The sequence below is a fragment of the Gadus macrocephalus genome, chromosome 5 (genome assembly GCF_031168955.1).
Source record: "Gadus macrocephalus chromosome 5, ASM3116895v1".
Classification (NCBI taxonomy): Eukaryota; Metazoa; Chordata; class Actinopteri; order Gadiformes; family Gadidae; genus Gadus; species Gadus macrocephalus.
The window spans coordinates 6,596,332-6,619,103 of NC_082386.1; the positions used below are offsets into that span (position 1 = coordinate 6,596,332).

Here is a 22,772-nt window from a genome sequence, read left to right on the forward strand (position 1 = left end):
GGTCTATATTCTGTCCGTGTGAACGCACCATTCTCCATCCTGTTTCAAGTGTACGGGGCCCCTTTAGCGGATGTCTGCTTGCGGCTGGTATGGTGACTGATGCTGATCAGAGTCCACACCAGCCACATAGTTGAATCCTGAAAAAAGTAATGTAAGGAGTTCTTTACATCAGCCATGCTGATGTAAGAAAGCAGGAAATGTAACACATGGATTCAACTTGAGTCTGTTTTAAAAAACACACTGTGTCGGGCTTGTCCAATCAAATTGCTGAACGCACTGATACATAAAGCCCAGAGCACACGGGTATGTCGGGAAAAATGCAAAATAAGATTTTGTAATGTTGCGTTCAATATAGTCAAGCCAAGAAATACAGCCCGTTACTTTTGGAAATGTACGCATTTGTCTAATGATGCGATTGTCTTTTTCCCTGTTATTAATCGCGTCCCAATACGAACTCTGTGGGAAACATTGCAATGCATCCATAAGGTGTGGCTGGTACAACACGGGCCGTCGAATCCATACCTGGATCATTACGCTAACAGTGATGAACAGGACTGCATTTCTACATTGCTTTTCTAACCAGGGGTCACTCAGAGCGCCTTACAATACCAGCTAACATTCACCCATTCATGCACACAATCACACACACCCACGGCGGTGTCAACCTCGCACGGCGACAGCCGGCTCGTAGAGAGACGTCAGGGGGGGGTTAGGTCTCTTGCTCAGGGACACCCTGACACTCGAGCCGGGGATCGAACCGGCAACCTTCCGGTTACCGGCCGACCCCGCTCTACCCCCTGAGCCACACGCCGCCCCCCGTGGATGTGTGTGTGTGCCCACTCGGTGGCTAACTGGCCGGGTGCTGATCTCAGGTGAGCGGCCGGAAGGCGCTGGAGTCCAGCGTGAGGCAGCTGGAGAGGGAGAAGGCCCTGCTGCAGCACAAGAGCCTGGAGAGCCACCGCAAGGCGGAGAGCGAGGCGGACAGGAAGCGCTGCCTGGAGAACGAAGGTGAGGGCCGCGCACGCTCTGCGGATAACGGGTTGTCAATGTGCGCACTCTGCACGCACTCTTCATGGTGACGTGGGTGTCACTTCTAGAAACTGAAAAAGCTGTCATTTTGTTAACAACAATGTACACATTCTTAATATACTGTTCATGTGTGTCCCCCCCCCCCCCCCCCCCTTTTTATCTTCAAACTCTCTGTTTTTGCATAATATATTTTTACGTATCATAATTGTTATGTATTTATCGATTTAAGATTGTCCTAGGATTTATTTGTGAGAGGAAAATGTCTGTTGTGTTGCTCACCGACCACGCCGTCTGTGTTGTGCAGTGAACGGGCTCCGAGACCAGCTCGACGACATGAAGAAACGCAACCAGAACTCTCACATCTCCAACGAAAAGAACATCCACCTCCAGAGACAGGCAAGTCCTCCCACCGCTAGCTTCACACCACGCCACAAGGACACACTCACACATGAACACAAGACCAACAAACATGTCCTTTTGTTTGCCTGGTAGTGAGGAAAAATGTGAATGTTGTCAAAGTAAAGTTCATATTAAAGTCGGAATGTGTAACATTTCATCAACTAGCTTGCCGCTTAAAACGGCTCGATGACATATCTGTGGTCAATTCTGCAAATAGATAATGCTGGCCAGCCACTTCTTTGTTCACATGATCTTACTATTGGAATCATAAATTTTATTTTATTCTGAATGTCCCACCCCTACTGAAAGGGCTTCAAGCCCACACAACCCTCTGCTTGAATGAAAAATACCTAAAAAAACGAAATAAAGGAACCCAGGAAAAAAGTTAAACTATACCAATCGTCCTCAAGAAGAATCAAGCCTCGTGATGGTTTTGCTTGAGGCCCTGATTTACACCGAGTGCATACGCGTCCCTCAGTGTTCCCGTTCTGAACTTGCCCTTATTCCCTCCGCGGCTCCAGCTGGAGGAGGCCAACGCCTCGCTGAGGGCGGAGGCGGAGGCGTCGCTGCGGCTGCGCAAGGCCCAGACGGAGGGCAGCAAGCAGCTGCAGCAGCTGGAGGGGCACGGGCGCGAGCTGCAGGACAAGTGCTGCGTGCTGGAGCGCAGCAAGCTGAGCCTGGAGAAGGAGTGCATCGGGCTGCAGGCCGCGCTGGAGGCGGAGCGGCGCGAGCACAGCCAGGGCTCGGAGGCCATCGCCGACCTGCTGGGTGGGTGGTGGCGGGGGGCGGGGGGCGGGTCAGGCACTGCGGCCGGGCCTCGGTTCATCAGCCCTCTTAGAGGGGGCAGTGAGCGGGCTTGGGGGTCTTTAATGTTTATGGTGGGGTTTGGGGGAGGGCACGAGACGAAGGGTGGAGGAATGGGGACGAGAGATGGGTGATGGAGAATGGGTGGGGGTGAGGGTGTGATGGGTTAGGGTCTGATGGGTGGGGGGTGAGGGTGTGATGGGTGGGGGGACAGTGGGGGGGGGTTAGGGTCTGATGGGTGGGAGCGAGAGGGGGAGTAGATGGGGCAGGTTTTAGCTAGTGGGTAGGGGCAAGGGGCTGAGGGGCTGAGTGGGTGTGTAGGTAGATGCTTTGCTAGAGGAGCCACACTGTGTGTGCGGAAACTGAATAGTTTGGTAAATCGACCTCACGGTGAGGAATACCTCACCATATTGGGCATGGAGACTATTGGTCTGAGGGTGTAATCACGTTCGGGAACTGTAGTGCAAACATGGAGGAAACCCTACAGGAAGTATACAGGAGATATTAACTGTACACTCTCCTTTTATCATCTCCTTTTAAGACGGCATAGGAGATTGGATAAACACGATCAGGTTAATATGCATCCTAGTGGGGACTGTTCTATTTACCCAGCGATGACTGTAAACGGAGCCAGCTGCGTTGCGTGCATCTCTCTAATGCTCTGACGTGCTGTGGGGCGTTGCAGGGCGGGTGGCAGGCCTGGAGGAGGACCTGCGGGCGGTCAGGCAGTCCCTGGCCAAGGCCGAGACGGATAAGAGACACCTCCACGAGAAGCTCACCGACCTGGAGAAGGTAAAAGCAGCAGCAGCAGCAGCCACAGGAGTAGAAAGAATACGGAAAAAAATCCCCTCAGAATACTTAAATCAAACCACAAGGTGCAGGCACACATTTGTACGAATGCACCTTTTGTTTGGTTATCAAGCAGAGGCCAATTGTTATGCTTGGCTCTATAATGCCAACCATGGCCTGACCGCAGTGGCTATCTCTGACCAGACACCTGTTTCCGTTTGGATATTGGATAGATAAAAAAATCCAGTTTTCTCTATTTACATTTTACATTTAAGGTGTTAAGCAGACGCTCTACCCAAAGCGAATTTCAATCAGTAAGTTTGTCAGAAGAAAGAGAAACAATATATCGCTGTCGGTACAATAAGGATGTTCACAGAACCAAGTTCCAAGAGCTAGTGCCAAGCACTCTAACACCACTTCTGTCTGTAGTTATTCGATTGTTCAAATATGGGCATCCTTTGGGTGTAAGACACGATAATAAACCTTATCTTGTCCGATTGGTTCAGAAATCTCCAGTGTCACCAAGTGCCACAGTCACACAGTCATAAACAGCATGCAGGGTCATTAATCCAATCATAAAAACATGGAAGACATTGCGGGCAGATCCCGAGTCCCGTCCAACTAGCACAGGGTTAAAGGCCTGCTACCCCCTGCGGCCGCTGACCCGCGGGCTCTGCCTGCGTCCTTCTCTGTGTGTGTGTGCAGGAGAAGAGCAACAAGGAGATCGACCTGACCTACAAGCTGAAGGTGCTGCAGCAGGGCCTGGAGCAGGAGGAGGCCTCGCACAAGGCCACCAGGGCCCGGCTGGCCGACAAGAGCAAGATCACCGAGACCATCGAGGGGGCCAAGTCTGAGTCCACCAAGGGTACGTCCTCCAGTCGGCCTTCATTCTGATCGATGGCCTGCCGCCTTTTGCTGTTATGTGATCATCGTAATGCCATTGTTGATATTATTATTATATCATCATGGCTAAACATAGTGAAATAAGATTCTAACAAAGTCACGTAGGTCTATTCGGTTTGATAGAGGGGCATTGTGCTGAACTCAGTAGGCCTGATAATAGTAATAATACGTGATTTGATAACAGGGAATGTGTAATGCGTGGCTCTCATTGATTCAGATTACATCCTAGTGTCCGTTGAGTCCGGCACACCGTCCTCAAGGCTGACCCCCTCGCGGGACTGTCATACCGTCGGCAACACACGTTGAGCCATCCCACGGTTGGGTGTTAATGACCCCCTATATATCTCTCTCCCCCCCCCCCCCCCCCCCCCCTCCAGACCTGGAGCAGAAGCTGGCGGAGGAGCGGGCGGCCAAGCTGCGCCTGGAGAACGGCATGCTGGAGCTGGAGAAGCGCAGCAGCATGCTGGACTGCGACTACAAGCAGGCGCTGCAGAAGCTGGAGGAGCTGCGGCGGCACAAGGACCGGCTCACCGAGGAGGTGTGTGGGTGTGGGTGTGGGTGTGTGTGTGTGTGTGTGTGTGTGTGTGTGTGTGGTTGTGGTTGTGTTTATATGTGTGTGTGTCTGCAATGGATAAAGACAAGAGGTTGTGTTGTGCGGACTCTGCTTGGTTATTAGCTCTTAATTTAGGAATTGGTTTTATCCAAAGAGGGCGCGTAAAGTTGGGCACAATCAAAGCAAACCATCGAAAATGTATTTGCGACGAAAGGTTTATGTTCTAAAGAACTACTTTGCACTTCGTGCCGCACTTGGAAATATGCACCAACTCTGAAATGTCTAACCCGACCAATAAACATAGGACGTGCATTGTGATCAGTGGTTCTCAAACTCTTTCTGCTATTGTACCCCTCTAAGATATATTTTCAGCTGAGTCCCCTCTTCACCGGCACAAAACATTTTTGGGAGAAAAATGAATCAAATTAACATAAATAATGTATGTGCGTTCTACTTTGCAGTGTAAACGTGGACGTTAAAAGGAATCAAATTCTCACATTTTAGTGAGAAACATGGGCCTGTGTTTCATGCAACTGTTGGCTAATTTCTCCCCACAAAAGAAGCACAATGCCAGGGGAGGGTCAGAGCATGCAGAGGTTTCACGGAATATCCTTTCACCTTGTTTTCCGACATACATTTCAACCAGCTATAAATTTTCTTGATTTTTGTCTAGCTTTCAGAATTAAAACTTGCTCAGGGTGAAAAATAATTGAATAGATAGCAGTATCCCCTGCAGTACTCCAAAGTACCCATAGGGGCACCCTAGCCCTTAGCCCTTAAGCCACACGTCCCCCCCCATCTGACCCAAATAACCTTCTCCCGCCGGCCCCCAGGTGAAGAACCTGACGCTGAGGATCGAGCAGGAGAGCCAGAAGCGCAGCCTGACGCAGAACGACCTGAAGGGCCAGACCCAGCAGCTGAACGCGCTGCGCACCTCGGAGAAGCAGCTGAAGCAGGAGGTCAACCACCTGATGGACATCAAGAGGAGCATGGAGAAGCAGAACCAAGAGTTACGCAAGTCAGTACACGTCCCCCATGGCCCCTTTTCCCCCTGTCTCGTCCAGGGGGCTGTAGAGGTTGTTCTAGTGTTTAATTGTTCTGTGGTGGAAGTTATCTCCATTTGGATCACACATCTGGCTATCTCGCGCTCTCTCGCTCTCTCGCTCTCACTCTTGCTCTCTCTCTCTCACTCTTGCTCTCTCTCTCTCTCTGTCTCTGTCTCTGTCTCTGTCTCTGTCTCTGTCTCGCTCTGTCTCTGTCTCTGTCTCTGTCTCTGTCTCTGTCTCTGGCTCTCTCTCTCTGTCTCTCTCTCTCTCTCTCTCTCTGTCTGTCTGTCTGTCTGTCTGTCTGTCTGTCTGTCTGTCTGTCTGTCTGTCTGTCTCTCTGTCTGTCACTCTCACTCTCACTCTCACTCTCACTCTCACTCTCACTCTCACTCTCTGTGTCTGTCTCTGGCTCTTTGGCTGTCTCTGGCTCTCTCTCTGTCTGTTTCTTTCTTTCTTTCTTTCTTTCTGACCTGAAGTTGTATTTCTTTTCCTCAGGGGTTCAACTATCTCAATTATAATCTGCTTATGACACACATCTGCCCATGTGGTGATTTATTTTTCTTTATTTCCCTAAAGTTGTATGTTTTTCCAGAGGTATACTTATCGAAATTATAATCTTAATGTGACACACATCTGCCCCTTGTGTGATCTCACTTTCTTTCTTTTCTAAAGTTGTGTTTTCGTTCCAGTGGTCTACTAATCTCAATTATCATCTCAATGTGAAAGCGATCTGCCCTTATCATAATGTCTGAAAAGTGGATTTGAATGAAGTGTTATTCTCCCTCCCGTCCCAGAGAAAGGCAAGACTCTGACGGCCAAATGAAGGAACTTCAGGACCAGTTGGAAGCAGAGCAGTATTTCTCGGTGAGTTTAGTAGTTTATAGAAAATTACATTGCATTTTTTTATTATATTGAATACATATTCATATATAATAGCTTAGAAAATACAAAAATATATATATTTTTAAAGACAAAAATGATATATCTGAAAAAAATGTAATACTTTAATACTTTTATGTAATACAAATAAATATATCCTATTAAATACATTTTGTTTATATCTTTTTCATTCATAAGAATAAGTGCCTTGCGGGGAATGACTGAATGTTGAGGCTGGATTTTGTTTTTTTGGACGCAGACGCTGTATAAGACGCAGGTGCGTGAGCTGAAGGAGGAGTGTGAGGACAGGAACAAACTCTCCAAAGACTCCCAGCAGTCCCTGCAGGACCTGCAGGAGGAGAGGTGGGCAACGAGTACACACGTACACACTGCATCTGCTATTAAAGGGTTACTGTATATACTGTAGGGAAGAACCAAACACAGGGAACAAAGTGGATGGATGTAGTCCATTTAGTTTATACTTTTCTCTCTATCTTACCTTCACCATGTATTTTTTTAATCGAATTCACTTTCTTCCATTTGATTCTTTCTTAAAAAAATGTCTCTGTCGTAATCTTTATTTTTGCACACTCTTTTCAATCCATCCCCTTATCTTTAACTCTTTTGAATTCACACTTGACAGCCCCCTCTCAGTATGGTTAAACCTTCTTGGAGAGGGAGTTAGTGGCGCTGTTTTGTGAGTTATTATGTCAGTGTAATCTGTCAGGAATGTTATAGCCGTCTGAGCGGCGACCAGTCTGTGAGAACAGAGCATTGGCTCATTTCTGACCAATCAGGACATCTGTTCCGTGGTACAGGTGCATGAAATGCTAAATCCCCCCCCCCCCCCCTTCACACAGGGACTCCCTGGCAGCCCAGCTGGAGATCACGCTGACCAAGGCGGACTCTGAGCAGCTGGCGCGCTCCATCGCCGAGGAGCAGTACTCGGACCTGGAGAAGGAGAAGATCATGAAGGAGCTGGAGCTCAAGGAGATGATGGCCCGCCACCGCCAGGAGCTGGGGGAGAAGGACGTCACCATCGGCTCGGTGAGTGGGCTCCGGCGGCCGTCTGTCTCCCCCCCCCCCCCCCCCCGCTCGGCCTCGTGTCGCCACTCCCACTCTGGGTCAAACTTTTACATTTAGGGCGTTTCGCAGACGCTTTTATCAAAGTACATTTGTCCGACGAAAGTGAAACAATATGTCGCTGTCGGTACAGTAAGGATGTTCATAGATCCAATTGTCAAGCACTAGCAAACGCTAGGTTAACCCATTCCCTGTAAACAGCAAAGATATCCAGGATAAGATACCACACAACTAAGTACGACATACCTATCTCTTCAGGACCACCTACAACATCTGACAAATCATCCTCCGCCATCTTCCACTCTCTGCAGCTCTCTTAATGTGTTGCCTATTGTTGTGGTTTTGTTTAATTTTTCCCTTTTGTTACATTGTCTGTACTGTCTGTATGTATTCCTTTCTTATTTGTAAAGCGTCTTTGAGTATTTAGAAAAGCGCTATAAAAAACGGATCAATTATTATTATACAAGAAGTGCGTACATTAAGTGCCAGGACGTACAACATATGTACAATAAGTAGGATGAGTGGGACGGTTTGGCTATGCAGAATCTAGGTGAACTCTGAACAAAACCGTTGTGGTATCGAGTGCAAACGGGAAAAAGGCGTGCCATGTCAAATCTCATCATGAGTGCTTTTTAATGCAATTTGATGGTTAGATTGATGTGGAGCCCTCCGAAATATGAGTTACAGAGTGCTTTGTGTCGATCGCATTGCGTTGTGCTTTATATAGATGAAACACTGCAGACAGCAGGACTCTGAGGATTTACTTTAAACACGACCGACCTGTTGTGTGTGTGTGTGTGTGTGTGCGTGTGTGTGTGTTGTCGTTTTATAAGATGAGGGATGAGTGTTTTAATGATGAAACATTGACTTCTCACTCACTGTTTGGTCAATAGAACTGACACACCTTTAAGTCATTGTAGGTGGCCACCATTCATGTAAAAAATGGTTGGCAATGTTTAGCAAAGATGATGAAACGCGGTTGTGACAACATTTCTGTCCCCCGCAAACACCAACAAACACACACAGCTGGAAGAGGCCAACCGCACGCTCACCAACGACGTGGCTAACCTAGCCTATGAGAAGGAGGAGCTAAACAACAAGCTGAAGGACATGATGGAAGGTGAGCGTTTCCCACTCCTGCCTGCCATCAACATCACTGCTATACATCCACCTCAAGCCCAAAGCACAGAGCCGCCTGGACAGATGCCAAATAATGCTTTAGAAATGTTGTGTCCAAAAAAACGAAGCAAGAGAAAATTACAGCCACTTATAATTTGCTGCGTTAAAACAATTGTTTATTTTTTGGCTCAACTTTTGTGTTTTTAACCGCGATCGTGCGTTGCGATCGCGGTAAAACAATTGTTTATTTTTTGGCTCAACTTTTGTGTTTTTAACCACGATCGTGCGTTGCCACCCGCAGACGGCGAGAAGATCAGGAACTGGGAGCAGCAGATCAGCCAGGTGAAGCAGACCTTCGAGAAGCAGCTGTGGTCGGAGAGGACGCTCAAAACCCAGGTGAGGAGCGCAGTCTACAGGCGGACACGTTTGATGCATGGATGGTGTCTCGCATCACAGATGGGAGTAGACCTGTGATATTAGCCAACCACTATTATGGGCATTTAGCAGACGCTTTTATCCAAAGCGACTTGCATCGGTTAATACACACATTGACAGTAGACGGCAGAGTCAACCATGCAAGGCGACAGCCAGCTCGTCAGGAGCAGTTAGGGTTAAGTGTCTTGCTCAGAGACACATCAACACTCATCTAGGAGGAGCTGGGGATCGAACTAGCAACCTTTAGTTTACAAGACAACTGCTCTACCTCCTGAGCTAAGGCGACCTATACTGAAATTGAATGTGTGATGCTACTTGATGGATGAGATAACCCCTACAACTCCTCCTGATATCAGTCAAGGCGGTATGAACTGTGACAATCAATGCTTAGGAATGAAATACCCCCAAAATATAGCCCATCATAGACATTGCATCGGGGTCCATTTGAAACAGGCACAACTCCTGCTAAACGTTGTATGTTCCCGGCAGGCCGTCAACAAGCTGGCGGAGATCATGAACAGGAAGGAGTTGCGCGGCGTGGGCAGTCGCCGCGGCAATGACACGGAGCTGCGGCGCAAGGAGAAGGAGAACCGGAAGCTGCAGCTGGAGCTGCGGTCGGAGAAGGAGAAGCTCAACAGCACCATCATCAAGTACCAGCGCGAGATCAACGACGCCCAGGCGGTCAGTGTGGCACTGGGGGGCTGCTTAGAGTGTTAAGGGTTCATAAAGGGGCCCCCAAATGAAAAGGCTAGTGGCACTAGTGCCATCAGTAGAAGATGATGGTATAACATTTACATTTTGGGAATTTAACAGACAACTTAAATGACTTTATCCAAAGCAACTTACAATAAGTAAAGTTGTCAGAAGAAGAGACACAACATGTGGCTGTTGGTACAATAGGGATGTTAATACAAACAAGTGCCAAGCACTAACAATTGCTAGGTTAAACCACTCCCTGTATACAACAGAGATAGCCAGGATAAGATACTTCACAATGCTAAGTACTATTTTTAAGTGCCAGCCTTGCCATTCTCGAGCCCAGCATCTTGATATGTTGATAAATAAAAGGTTCCTCAACGCTCTTCCCCCCCCCCCCCTGTCCCGATCTGCAGCAAATGGCGGATGAGAACCAGATGCGCATTGAGCTGCAGATGGCCCTGGACAGCAAGGACAGCGACATCGAGCAGCTGAGGAACACGCTGCAGACCCTGAGCGTGCAGTCCATGGACACGGCCAGCGTGTGCAGCGGGCCCGAGATGGACACCGACGACGCCTACACAGGTACACGAGGACCCCCCCAGTGGGGGCCGGAGTGCGTTCTGTACCTAAATCAACAAAGGGTGCATATTGTTGTTAGTTAAAGCTAGGGTAGGCCATTATGAGAAACCAGTCCAAAGCCGTTTGATTTTGAAACATCCCACCGCTCACTTTACGGCGCCCTCCAAAGCCACTCCCCCAAAGCCACTCCCCAAGCCACTCCCCCAGAGCCACTCCCCAAGCCACTCCCCCAAAGCCACTCCCCCAGAGCCACTCCCCAAAGCCACTCCCCAAACCACTCCCCCAGAGCCACTCCCCCAGAGCCACTCCCCCAAAGCCACTCCCCCAAAGCCACTCCCCCCAAGCCACTCCCCAAGCCACTCCCCCAAAGCCACTCCCCCCAAGCCACTCCCCCCAAGCCACTCCCCCCAAGCCACTCCCCCCAAGCCACTCCCCCCAAGCCACTCCCCCAAAGCCACTCCCCCAAAACGAATGAGACGATGGCTATAGGTCTGCCTACCATTGTTGAAGACTTCGGTCATGCGAAAAGAGTGCACGCAGGTAGCCGGGTAGGTGGGTAGACAGGCGGTTACGCCATCCAATATTTTAATCCCAATGAAATTATAATTATTGTCTTATTACAGGCCTGTGAGAGCCAGGGATACATGATTCATTTAATTTGTCAGCTTTTAAGTATTTTATATTTTCTTGTCCTTCATATAAAGTATATCTTTTTTGAATTACAAAAATTCAAAATATATTATAATCTACCTCTGTGTCCATCCGTCTATATCTCTTTAGTCCACCAATCATTAAACACATTTTGCTACGCTATAAACCCTAAATGTTCAGTATGTCAACAGAGTATGTTAAACAACACATAAACCTTGTTAAAAGCCCCCACCAACAATTTAGTGTTTACCCTGATCCGCAGAGTAAATATCAGAGTGAACGTCCGCTCCGTAATGGTGAATGTAGCCCATGCTCGCAGGGGAAGGTAAATTGTAAAATTGACCGCACTTCCTTTTAGGTCAGAGTTGTTCATGAATTGCAGACGAGCGCAGATCACAACCTACATGGCTCAGTATGACCATATTCCATAAAAATACAAAGTTTTTCATATTCATGATTTCTGTACGAATGTTTGTGTTGTTCCCTTGTCTTCTTAGAAACTAGGCTGGAGGGCTGGCTTTCGCTCCCTGTCCGCAACAACACGAAGAAGTTTGGATGGGTGAAGAAGGTGGGAGAAATGAAACGGGCCGCAACGCCACGTTGCGGCGCCAAAATATCAACATTGAACATAGACGCAATAAAAACCTCCCAGAGTCCTGATGTGTTTGGATTCTGTCGTTTTCACAGTACGTCATCGTCAGCAGCAAGAAGATTCTGTTCTACAACAACGAACAGGACAAGGAGCAGTCTATACCGTACATGGTTCTGGATATAGAGTGAGTACAGCATCAAAACTGCCCACTTAGAATATTTTTTTTTACAAAGCTGTCCCTGCTGTCAGATTTAATAAGCGCGAAAAATCCACCCTGAAATGGGCGAGATCCGATTATATATTTTTGGGGAAAACGTTCCAAAAAACGTTTTGGGGCATTCCTGTGGTGATGTGCGGAATAACACGGTGTTCTGTGTGTGATTGCAGTGTGAATTACATGATGAAGTCCTTTCTCCTTCTCGCAGCAAACTCTTCCACGTGAGGCCTGTCACTCAAACAGATGTGTACCGTGCTGATGCCAAAGAAATCCCAAGGATATTCCAGGTCATTTTCTACACAATATTTCCCAGAATAGCGATTTCACTTGCACATATGTGATGTGTTGGATTTCAGCTGCAGCAGCCAATATGCTATTAGTCTTTAGGTTATTGTTATTTTAGTTATTCAAGGGGCAGAATAGTCTAGCCATAGCTAGGGTGTTCTGGGTTTGATACCCAATGCCCTTGGCCTAAACATCCGTGGGAAAGATGCCTAACCACTACTTGGCCGGTAAAGATCTCTTGCTTTTTCTCTCTCGCTCTCTCACTGAATACACCACAATGCTCCTTCCAACTCGTCATTTGCACCTGATCAGTAGTGGAACCAAAGTCGTGATTACTAGTTGAAAGGAACGGATTTGACAAGGCCCCTTTTGACGCATTCAAAAACCAGACAAAAGACAACTGGCAGGCAAACGTTGTGTGGGAACATGATCCTCACCTCGATGACGTCTCCTCCAACCGATGCCCAAGTCAGTTTTAGCAGAGAGAGACGCCGATTGCCACCATTGTAGGAATCACTCTCTCTCTCTCTCTCTCTGTCTCTGTCTCTGTCTCTGTCTCTCTCTCCTTCTCCTCGGCAGATCCTGTACGCCAACGAGGGCGAGAGCAAGAAGGAGCCGGAGGTGGAGCCGCTGCCCATCGGGGAGAAGTCCAGCTACATCTGCCACAAGGGCCACGAGTTCATCCCCACGCTCTACCACTTCCCCACCAACTGCGAGGCGTGCACCAAGCCGCTGTGGAACATGTTCAAGCCGCCGCCCGCGCTCGAGTGCCGCCGCTGCCACATCAAGTGCCACAAGGACCACATGGACCGGAAGGAGGAGGTCATCGCGCCGTGCCGCGGTGAGGGGAGGCCCGGCCGCGCCCGTCTCTTTAGCGGGATGGTTCCTTTGTGTCTTTTTGTTGGGGTTGCTGTGGATTCACAATGTCGCAATATTCACAGGGATTAATATAGCTACACACTTTTGCGTTAAATATACCGTTTTAAACAGTCTAGTGGAGGGGTCATAATGAGGTATATATTGAAATGTAAAGTATGGTATCGGACTTTAACTGGTTTTCGATTCTAGGATGTTTCAAAGTGTTTGGGTCATTTTAAGGGGATATCTTTTAATTAATTTAGAAAAAAAAAATACTGGTTGTCACGATAAGTCAGTATTTACAATGCCATCTAAAGTGGATAAACCACTATATTTAATTATAGGCTCAGCTCTATATTTTTCTCCCATTTCTGGCGTCACCCGCGTTGTGCTTTCTTCAACGTTGCTTGGAAATTAAATGACTTTCTTTAGAGCTTTGAGTCCTGCGCCGACGATGGCGTGTTTACTGGAGACCGGCCAACACGTATAGAGGAATGTAAAGTCGTGGGCTGTGTATTCTTATGCTCGTTTCCATGTTACGGTTCAGCCCTGTGGCGCAAGGTTCGCGTCTCCTCTTGACATGTCTGTAAACACATTCCGTTGGCCACGTCCCAAGCGCGTTGGGGTGTTTCTTCTTCCAACCTTGATGCATATCTGGGAGATGTTCCTTATTAGGAACCTTCCTTGTGAAAAGAGTCATGGAATAGAGGCAACCTCTGGAGGCTCATGACCTTATGGCACGCCTTATGTAATGGTAGACGAGGTCGTCTTAAACCATTTCGGCCCTTATCCCTCATCTGAAAGGAATTATACAATGTTTGATAGAAATGTGAATTAATGTTTGCCGAAACTTCGGATTCATTTGTAATGTGAATAAATCTAGTTTGAAAAAATTCTAGAATATTTCCTCAACCCCCTTCTAAACATGCCAAATTTCCTGGAGTGAAATTGGATGTTTGTGATCATCCCACTCTACCAATCGTCGGGACGCAACCATTATGTAACCCGACTAACATATCCTCCCACAGTGGCCACTGGTTCCGTCAAAGGAACCATAATATGAATCTACACAATCTACACCCAAAGTGACGATCCAAACGGGTCCACCATGGTTTCAACCTCTAACCTCGTCTTCCCCTTCCCTCAGTCAACTACGACGTGTCGACGGCCAAGAACCTGCTGCTGCTGGCCATCTCCCAGGAGGAGCAGCAGAAGTGGGTGAGCCGGCTGGTCAAGAAGATCCCCAAGAAGCCCCCGGCCACGGAGCACTTTGCCCGCTCGTCCCCGCGCGCCTCCATGAAGGTTCAGCCCAGCCAGTCCATGAGGAGGCCCAGTCGGCAGCTGCCCCCCGGCAAGAGCAGGTGAGCGGAAACAAGCCGGGAACCCTTTGTTTGGATACTCTGTTGTGTCCGGCCATCGCACGATGCACTACGCCGCAGGGGGTCTGTTCCCCGCTCGACCGACGGGCGATAAGGGGACCCGTAACTCGACCGACGTGCGATAAGTCGACCTGTACCTCGACTGATGGGGGATAAGTTGACCTGTACCCCTCGACTGATGGGCGATAAGTTGACCTGTACCTCGACCGACGGGCGATGAGTTGACCTGTACCTCCTGAGAGTCGGGCGGCTTAGTGTTGACCTTTGGGTGGACTGTTTTCGCGCACATGCGTTGGTCCGTGAGCGCGTCTCTGCGTGGCTGGTGGATTCACGCGTACTTGCTGAGGCAGAAGTCTCATTGTAGCTTCACCCTGACGCTATTCCTTGTCCCACCAAACCCCAACTCGTTCCATTGATTGACTAACTGCTGATAAACACTCAGAGACACCAGCATCTGTCTGGCTACTGCCATAGATGTTAGTGAGTGGCTGATGCTTTGCCAGGTGATGCTACTTGCCATACTTTGCTAACTGTCATGGTCCGGTACCCATGTTGATAATGATGACTGTTTCTGGTTCTAAAGGATGCACGATCACACAAAAAGTCACTGTTTCACCCTTCCAAAATAAATGTTATACGATCATTTGAGAAGGAAATTGTAACCAGTATGTTGGCACTTTCAAAGTCAAATGAAAATTAAATGATCCCAATGGGGGAGATTAGGATGCAGCCAGTATTAACAAACACACCATCAACAAGACACCAACTAAGATAACAGTTAGTGATGGAAACACCATCAAAACACAAATGACAGAGACCAGTACATAAGAATACATAAGATACAGTGCAAGAGTGCTACATAGGGAGGCCAAGATAAGCAGTCGTCCAGGGGAACAGTGTGCAGAAGAGACATAAAGTGCAATAGTGTAAAGTGCAATAGTGACATAACGTGTGCAAATTCAGCATGTTAATGGCAGTACAGACAAAGGAAAGTTTGTATTGTTTAGTCCTGTTAGTGTGGACTCTGAATCTCCTACTGTGACTGAATCATCAGCAGGGTTTCTATATTTATATATGTTTACATATATTTTCTTTATAGGTCACACATAGGGTTGACATGTCATACGTGAATGGCTGTGGCCTGTGTGTTTGATATGCAAAGCAGAAACTCTTAACTTCCAGGTTACTGGATGTGGGTCTCCAGGACTGGCACTGGCACCTGGATGATATCGATGATGACTTTTCATCTATTCGTTTCTGATGAGCCCGTAGGGTAACCATGACAACCGGTGTGCAGTGTTATTGTTTTTTTCTGCTGTGCAGTGCAGTGTGTGAACGGATCGCTAAGCAACCAAATGTGTCTTGTGCAGAGCATACTTTCAATGAGGGGATGGAGTTACTAATGGCAGAATATAATGATTGAACACCTTTTGGCTTTCATTTTGAAGAGCTGTGTCTTGGATATGGAGGAAAGCCATAAGGCTCAGGTGGAGATCTAGTTTGCCTGATTGTTAATGATGGTTCATCTAATTGGGATGGAACTTGAAAGCTATTAGTTTCAGTTTATAAATCGATAATCCTAACCTTGAAATGTAACTCCCATGTCCATCATTGTTGCGTCAATAGGACAATGTCTAAAAGGATTCTGTGCGCAAAGACTATAACTTGTCTTACTGTCGCCATCTTATGGTGGAATGATGTATTACTCAGGATGTCTTCTACCTCTTTCATGGAGAGAAAAAAAGAGCATAAATCAGTGCAGATTTCAATATTCACTGTCGGCTTTGTGCAAAAGTTACATTTGAATCATTTTGATTGCGTTTCTGGAACTTTTTTTTAACTCCAAGAAAGTACAGTATCCAAAAGTGATGGACCACTTTGTCATGTATTTAGGATGCAACTTTTGTCCTGGGTCATTTCTAGTCGGTACGGTTGAAGACTACAGGATGGTATTGTTTAACCCATAGGATGTGGAACTGTTCAACTCACTACATGCATTACCGTCTTTAGGAGTCATTAATGTGAAATAAAACGGCCATCATCTTTGTGTTGCAGCATAACTGTCAGTATGTGGACAAATTATACTATAAGCTTTTAATAATATTACTCCCATGTCACATGTATAGATTGCAGAAACAATCTAAGGAGGAAAATGTGCAGGTTTTCTGAAAAATACCTTTCTGCTTAATGAAACTAATGTTCTCGCATTCATTTGTTGGTTTGTACATTATTCCCTATTTACAACTATGCAGTCAGCATAATTGTCTCTTCTCTTGTGAGACACTGATCTCAGACTGACTTATTCTGCCCTATTGTGATCCTGCTTGTCATGGTACTTTCATTTACCGTCGCTCACTTTATCTTGCTTTCTCTTCTTTCAGTTAACCTTGTTGATGGAAATGTGGGTGCAGTTTCCCCCCCACCCCCCACCCTACTCTCCCTCGGGACCGATTCAGCGTCCCCACGTTCACGTCACGCGCTGATCTGGACCCCGACCAACCTGCCAAAGGTATCCCTCACTGTCTATCCCTGGATGAAGTTCTTTCCTGGTCGCCGCGGCGATGCGGGGAACACAACCGTCACTCTCCTCCATCAGGACCGTTTCGGGAGTCTCGCTCGGGGAACTCTGAAAGCTTTGTTTTATTTGTTTTATTTAGTTTTCTACACACTTCCAGAAGGGATCCCTGGGTCTTGACTGATGGCCAGTTCTGGGGGAGAGGATGCTATTGCTGGGGTTGGGGTGGGGTCGGAGGGTAGGAGTGTTCCTTGAAGAAGGGTGCTGATGGGCCTCGGCTTACCTCAACACAGCACCACCACGTCCAGGCAAGGATTACAATTGCAATAGCTGAACTCGGACGCATGACCAACAAAAAGAAAAACTGTTTTTTTCCATTGTTGAATGGGTCCCATGGTGAACACTACAGTAAAAGGGCAAAAAAGAATCACATGACTTATGATTAAGTAAAAAAAAAAAGAAAAGCTGGATTTCTTCAACCGTGCTGTTGTATACATGTGTACAAACCCCATATACCTTCCACCTGCAAAGTTCTTGGTGCTTCTTCCCCTGCCGTGGGTTTGAGCGACGGCGTCGTGGAGAAGGCACTCGACTCAACGGCAAGGGGCCGACGAACATTACGGAGGTATCAAAGGAGCAGTTTCACATGTGACGCCCACCGCTTCTTTACGGTAGCCGGCTCATCGGGTGGGCGTGTGTGTGCGTGTGCGTGTGCGTGTGTGCGTGTGTGTGTGTGTGTGTGTGCCTACGCTACAAACCACAGCCAAGGGGGCGGCTTGAATTAACACGATTCCATGAACTTCACCTTCACGGACCGCCCCACACGAAAGGTAAAAGAGGTCATTTTGGATGTTCCTAATTCCTAATGATCGTTGCCTGGCTTTTTTTTTTTAAGTAGTTTTCAATGTGCATATTGTGCACCGCATAGGACTCTACCTTAATCATAATCTACTTGAATGGTTTCTCAGTTTCTCCTCATCTAAGTGCAGCCCTCTACATTCCAGCTTTCTGAAATGAAATGAACCAATTTTTTTTTTTCCCCCCTTTCTATTTTGATTCCCTGGAACAAGATAACGCCACACAATTGTATGAACCGAACAGCACTATAGATTTCGATAGTATATTTTTTTTCCTAAAAAAAAATAAACGTTTGTCCTGATATTTTTGTATTAAAAGTAACCAAACTCTTTAGTGTGGACACGTTTTGGTGTGTGTGTGTGTGTGGCTCACCTAGTAGGGGGAGAGCAACTTGTGTTTTTTTGTGTGAAGTGCTCCTCCTTAACCAAGCAGCATGTTTTATACATATAAATATACACAGTATATATATATTTTACGTGACATAAAACGCACATTGTATATTATTTATACTGGCTTGTCCACTTTGTATTTAAGGGCGTTTACATCCAGATTGCATGTTTGCTACCGAACTTCTCCACATAAATAACCACTTTATCAATAAAGACATGGATGTGACTTCTGTCTGGAATTATTGTGTGGTTCAAGTAAAAATAATGTACACCAGTGAACACCAAACAAGCCGAAAGGCAATTATTATTTTTGTTTTATTATTGTTGGTCTGTTTTATTGAAATATCCTTTATGGAATAAAAACATGGCTCAAAAATACAGTACATCTGCATCACCTGAAGAGGTAATATTTGGTCACAGCACCTCTTAATATTGCATTTCTCAAATCTCTTGTTTGAATGTTCCGTGTGTGGATATAATACTTATACTACGAAATACTAAAGAGAGAAATGTTTGTATTGTAGGATACATTTATGTTCCACCAGTCGTTTTGGTAACAGTGGAAGACAAGGATACAATGCAGGTCTCAGGCATGGACAACCTGGTCGGCTTCAGGGAAGTATCAACTTCAAAAGTTGATACTTAAAAGTATTCCCCCACCCCCCCCTAGTCTTCCTTCTTAGTGCTGCTGCTATTATTACTGCCGTCCTTTTTCCTGTAGTGGAGCACTGTGGCCAGCACCCATATATTCAGCAGCCCCATGACCACGAAGCGCACCAACACTGTAACAAAAGGTTCAATAAGGGCGTCATACATAGTGAAACCTGCACTGTGCTTTCCCATTAGCTGCTTCTAGTGGCTTAAGTTAGAACTGCAGTAAAAGATCGATAGAGGGGGCGAAAGTGGCCTAGAATTGTTTCGGCGTCAATACTTTCGGGACTCATTATGTTATGTTTGAATATGGTACACACAAGTCTCAACCTCAGCAATGGAAAAGCATATCTAGTATAGCAACTGTTTTTAGTGGTGATACTAATCTTTTTGAATGATAGTTCTCACAGATGTGTATTCAAGCAGATCTTACCCTGCGTATCCCCAGTGGTCATGACAGTGGTGTAGATCCTCGCTGAAACAAGACGCAACCATTTCATGTTAAAATATGATCAAATACTTGTTGAAATGTGTGAGAGATTGATTTTGTTAGTACGTCTATACGTAGCAATAAAGCTTCTCACAATCATGTATTCCCTCCATTCTTGGGACTAGTAAAGTCAAAGTCAAATTTATTTCTACAGCACAGTATCAGACAGTCGTTATTCAAAGTGCTTTGAAATAAAATAAAACAAAATAGAACGAAATATATAAATATATATATAATTATTCAAGTAACAGAATAAAACAAAACAAAAACAAGATTAATTGAAAGCAAGAGAACTATTTTAACTAATACTTTATTAATTTATTACAAAACGTCTACAGTGTCATTTGAGTTGACTTGCTGTTAACCCCATAAGCGCAACTTTTATCACACAAAAACGGCTAAATTAATCAATACAAATAAGGACAATGGCGGTCTCGATAAAACCATAACCCTGTCTTCTGGGTTCACTAAAACTTCCCATACTGATATCATTTGTTTATCTTTTCTCAACAGTACAATGCATGGTAACTGCAGCAATGCATGTACATGTGACTCATCAACTGGCACGCTTGGTTTGGGTTGAGTTGTGTTGTGTTGTATTGCAAGAACACTCACTCAGAGTTGTGTAGATGGCCAGGGACCAAGACAGGGCGCTGACCTGGTTGGAGTCCTTAGTTCTCCATAAGCACTGCAGCTGGGCAAACTTACTGCCTGCACTGATGAATGTGCACAGACTCTGACAGACAGACACAGAGCTTGTGAGTTTGTTGGACCAAGTTGTTATAAGCTGTCAGTCAGTGGGGAACAATCCAATGAGAAACATGCATTTCAAAATGAATGCTGATATAACATTATAGTCCAAATAAAAAAAATTGGAAACACAAGGAAACTTAGAAACACAAGGAAATGTCGTAAGAATATATCAGGTGTACTGAACGCCACCCCATATGCCGAGGTATCTGTGCGGCCTTACAATATTAATTGACTAACATAGTCAAACACATTTTGTTTAACAGATTAGTTGACATTTTTGTTTTTTTAATAGTGGATATTTAAAAGAAGAATGGAGAAAATGTATGCATTACATCGAGGGCCTGAAGCCACAATTAGATTCTTACCATGGCTAAGTCTATGATCCACTTCTGCACAGTGATGAGCTTCCAGCCCACAATGAACCTGAGCAGCAAGTTAAGGTAAGGTACCAGATACGTGCCGTCACACGAACAACATTCATACCCAACTCATCTGCAGGCATTGACTTCTTTCCCACAGAATACACAGTCCCTAATGTGTGCGTGTAACGTGTTATTTATGTTTGTGGTGACGTAGTCAAATTTAAGATAAAATGTGAAAGGATACACGAATGCATAGCCAAAACTCTGTCGCAGATCGCCGTTGTAGTGAAGAATCAACAGAAGGAGCATGGCATCTAGAGGATTGGGAGAGACGATGAGGTGTTAAGGCCACCCTAGCACAGTAAACAGTAATGCAGGATCAGAATGTAAAGCAAAGGGGTTTACATTTAAACTAAGTAAACTATGTGGACAAGCAAATTAAAACATTTACAAAGACACAAAAAGCCGAAAAAACAGGATTCCTCATCCGTGACTTTCCCCTTGGGGATGACTTAAGTACCTATCTATTACTAACTTATTAAATTTCTAGAAGTTCAAAATTGAAGTTCAAGACAAGACTAGTCTTGGCGACGGTCAAATTATCATAATTGATATGTAAATGCCTGAAACTAATACATTTTAACTCACCTTGGGCAATGAGGATCGGGTATTCGAGATACGTTGGTGGTGGGTAATCGTAGTACATCTGGTACGCTACGAAAACAAGGTACCTGTATGATGAGTAGAGACACGTTACTGATTAAAATGAGATATGGTGTGGGACAAAGGTGTGCTAACGAAAAGAAGCAACATAAGTTTAAACTGCCATGCCCGCAATGCAAGTGAGGTGGATTATGAATTGCATTTATGGTCCATTGGGGTTCAACTGAATCACAAATTGGGAATGAGTAGACTAAGAAACAGAATTGACCGAGACAACACACATGCAAATCAGGTTCTTTGGTTAGAGAAACTGGTTACCATGCAGATAGTTGGACCTTGAGTAAATTGTTTTCCTCCTAAATGTCCTTCACATTCAAAAAATTTAAAAAACGTGGATACATATGCACAATGCTTCACAAGACAAAACAACTGTTATGTAGGCTGTAATCCATTCGAGCATGCGCCCTGGTCACTTTTAGTAGGTCATGGCTCACCAACATAGAAGAGGCTGCTGCCAGGCACAAAGAGGAGACAAGACACTGGTCAATTATGTAGGCACAAAGCCGCCTATAAGACTCAGCTCGCTTCAATATTTTGAAATTGACTACAACTCCAACATCGCACTCGCAAGAAAGGGACAAACTACCCCCTGAGTGAAAGTGAAACCTTATGGATGGACACATTGTTCACATTGTCAACCAGAACCGACACACGGGTTAATTGATGGAGGGACGGTGAAAACAGAATTCCACGAGTTGTAAACTGCTCGGACCACAATCGACAAGCAATGGCCGCACAACCAGCTAAGCACAGATGCCTGCAGGAAAACATATCAAGTTTTTTTTTTTTTTAAATGCAGCTTCCTGTTTCTTGCATAACCCAAACGCGTGTTCCTAGGTCTTACGAGGTCATGGCAAAGCAAATGTCTTTTTTAAATTCATAGGGCAAATAAACCACCATTGGTGATCTTTGAGAAAGTGTCCCTCGGTCCATCCCTGCCCTCCCTCCAAGTACCACCGTTGTGGGATAACTTCATGGGAATCAACGCTAAAACATTACTTTCATTACGTTGTGCACATCATAACAACAAAAAGACAAAGAATTACGAAGTTTGATCAGATACAATCACACGTTTACCCTATCAACTCGAGGAGAAGGCTGTTGAGGCTGACTCCTTTGGTTGATTTGGCCCGCATCAATAGGAAAATCTGCGGGAATTTCAGCACCATACAGACGAATAACGTGGTGAAGTTGGCAATGTGCAGTAATTCATGCGATTCCATTGTGCACGGACGTAGGCGGACAGAACCCGACACAAAAGTGAAGTAGATGTTGATCAGAAGACGGACTCAATGCGTCGATGCGGAGAGGCGACGCGCCCAGATGTTGCTGCGGTGCCCCCGGCTCTAGCGCTCTATTGCTTGCTAAAACAGTAATTCAAATTTCACTTCCGCACACATCCACTGTCAGACCGTGGAAGTTTTGCTGCAGCCCTGGTTTTCTATTGGAACTCTGGCGCCATCTGCTGGATTCAATAAGTTATAATATTGTAGAAAAGTTCATTTAAATAATTCCATTTTAAAAGTGGATCTCATATATTATATCGATTCATTACACCCCAACTGAGATATTTCCAGCATTTATTTGTTAAGGACTTGGCACCTGCCCACACTGCCAAAAGTACCAATACCTCGTTTAATGACCATGGGATTAGTGCTTGATTGGCCAGCAAACTTGGCTGACCCGAAGAACCCCATAGATAATGTATGGGGTATTGTCAAGAGGAAGATGA

General features: G+C 45.9%; 2 protein-coding genes across 2 annotated transcripts in view; one reads left to right on the forward strand and one right to left on the reverse strand.

Annotated features, from left to right (window-relative positions):
• Positions 1 to 18,287, forward strand: part of rock2a (rho-associated, coiled-coil containing protein kinase 2a) — a 38,120-nt gene extending 19,833 nt beyond the window's left edge. The window contains exons 13-32 of the mRNA XM_060051895.1: positions 873 to 1,008; positions 1,334 to 1,425; positions 1,950 to 2,196; positions 2,918 to 3,024; positions 3,727 to 3,886; positions 4,302 to 4,462; positions 5,311 to 5,495; positions 6,318 to 6,387; positions 6,662 to 6,765; positions 7,263 to 7,449; positions 8,512 to 8,605; positions 8,906 to 9,000; positions 9,529 to 9,720; positions 10,152 to 10,320; positions 11,466 to 11,536; positions 11,656 to 11,744; positions 11,986 to 12,064; positions 12,642 to 12,903; positions 14,068 to 14,281; positions 16,681 to 18,287. Coding sequence (XP_059907878.1) covers positions 873 to 1,008; positions 1,334 to 1,425; positions 1,950 to 2,196; positions 2,918 to 3,024; positions 3,727 to 3,886; positions 4,302 to 4,462; positions 5,311 to 5,495; positions 6,318 to 6,387; positions 6,662 to 6,765; positions 7,263 to 7,449; positions 8,512 to 8,605; positions 8,906 to 9,000; positions 9,529 to 9,720; positions 10,152 to 10,320; positions 11,466 to 11,536; positions 11,656 to 11,744; positions 11,986 to 12,064; positions 12,642 to 12,903; positions 14,068 to 14,281; positions 16,681 to 16,684 — 2,718 coding nt within the window. The 3' untranslated portion in view covers positions 16,685 to 18,287. The remainder of the gene's footprint in view (positions 1 to 872; positions 1,009 to 1,333; positions 1,426 to 1,949; positions 2,197 to 2,917; positions 3,025 to 3,726; positions 3,887 to 4,301; positions 4,463 to 5,310; positions 5,496 to 6,317; positions 6,388 to 6,661; positions 6,766 to 7,262; positions 7,450 to 8,511; positions 8,606 to 8,905; positions 9,001 to 9,528; positions 9,721 to 10,151; positions 10,321 to 11,465; positions 11,537 to 11,655; positions 11,745 to 11,985; positions 12,065 to 12,641; positions 12,904 to 14,067; positions 14,282 to 16,680) is intronic.
• slc66a3 (solute carrier family 66 member 3) lies at positions 17,859 to 22,449 on the reverse strand. Its single transcript, XM_060051901.1, has 7 exons — positions 22,118 to 22,449; positions 20,966 to 21,048; positions 20,562 to 20,631; positions 20,321 to 20,378; positions 19,818 to 19,938; positions 19,146 to 19,187; positions 17,859 to 18,843 (listed from the first exon to the last, which is right to left on the reverse strand). The coding sequence occupies exons 1-7, from the start codon at positions 22,261 to 22,263 to the stop codon at positions 18,728 to 18,730; spliced, it is 636 nt and encodes a 211-aa protein (XP_059907884.1). The 5' UTR covers positions 22,264 to 22,449; the 3' UTR covers positions 17,859 to 18,727.
• Between the last annotated feature and the right edge of the window lie 323 nt (positions 22,450 to 22,772).

Excerpts from the sequence above, each read along its gene's own strand:
- slc66a3 (XM_060051901.1), bottom strand. The coding sequence starts at position 22,263 with ATGGAATCGCATGAATTACTGCACATTGCCAACTTCACCACGTTATTC. Across the intron at positions 20,379-20,561 it reads AGTTTTGGCTATGCATTCGT|GTTCATTGTGGGCTGGAAGC; the intron begins GTATCCTTTCAC and ends CTTGCTGCTCAG. Across the intron at positions 19,939-20,320 it reads GGATCATAGACTTAGCCATG|AGTCTGTGCACATTCATCAG; the intron begins GTAAGAATCTAA and ends TCTGTCTGTCAG.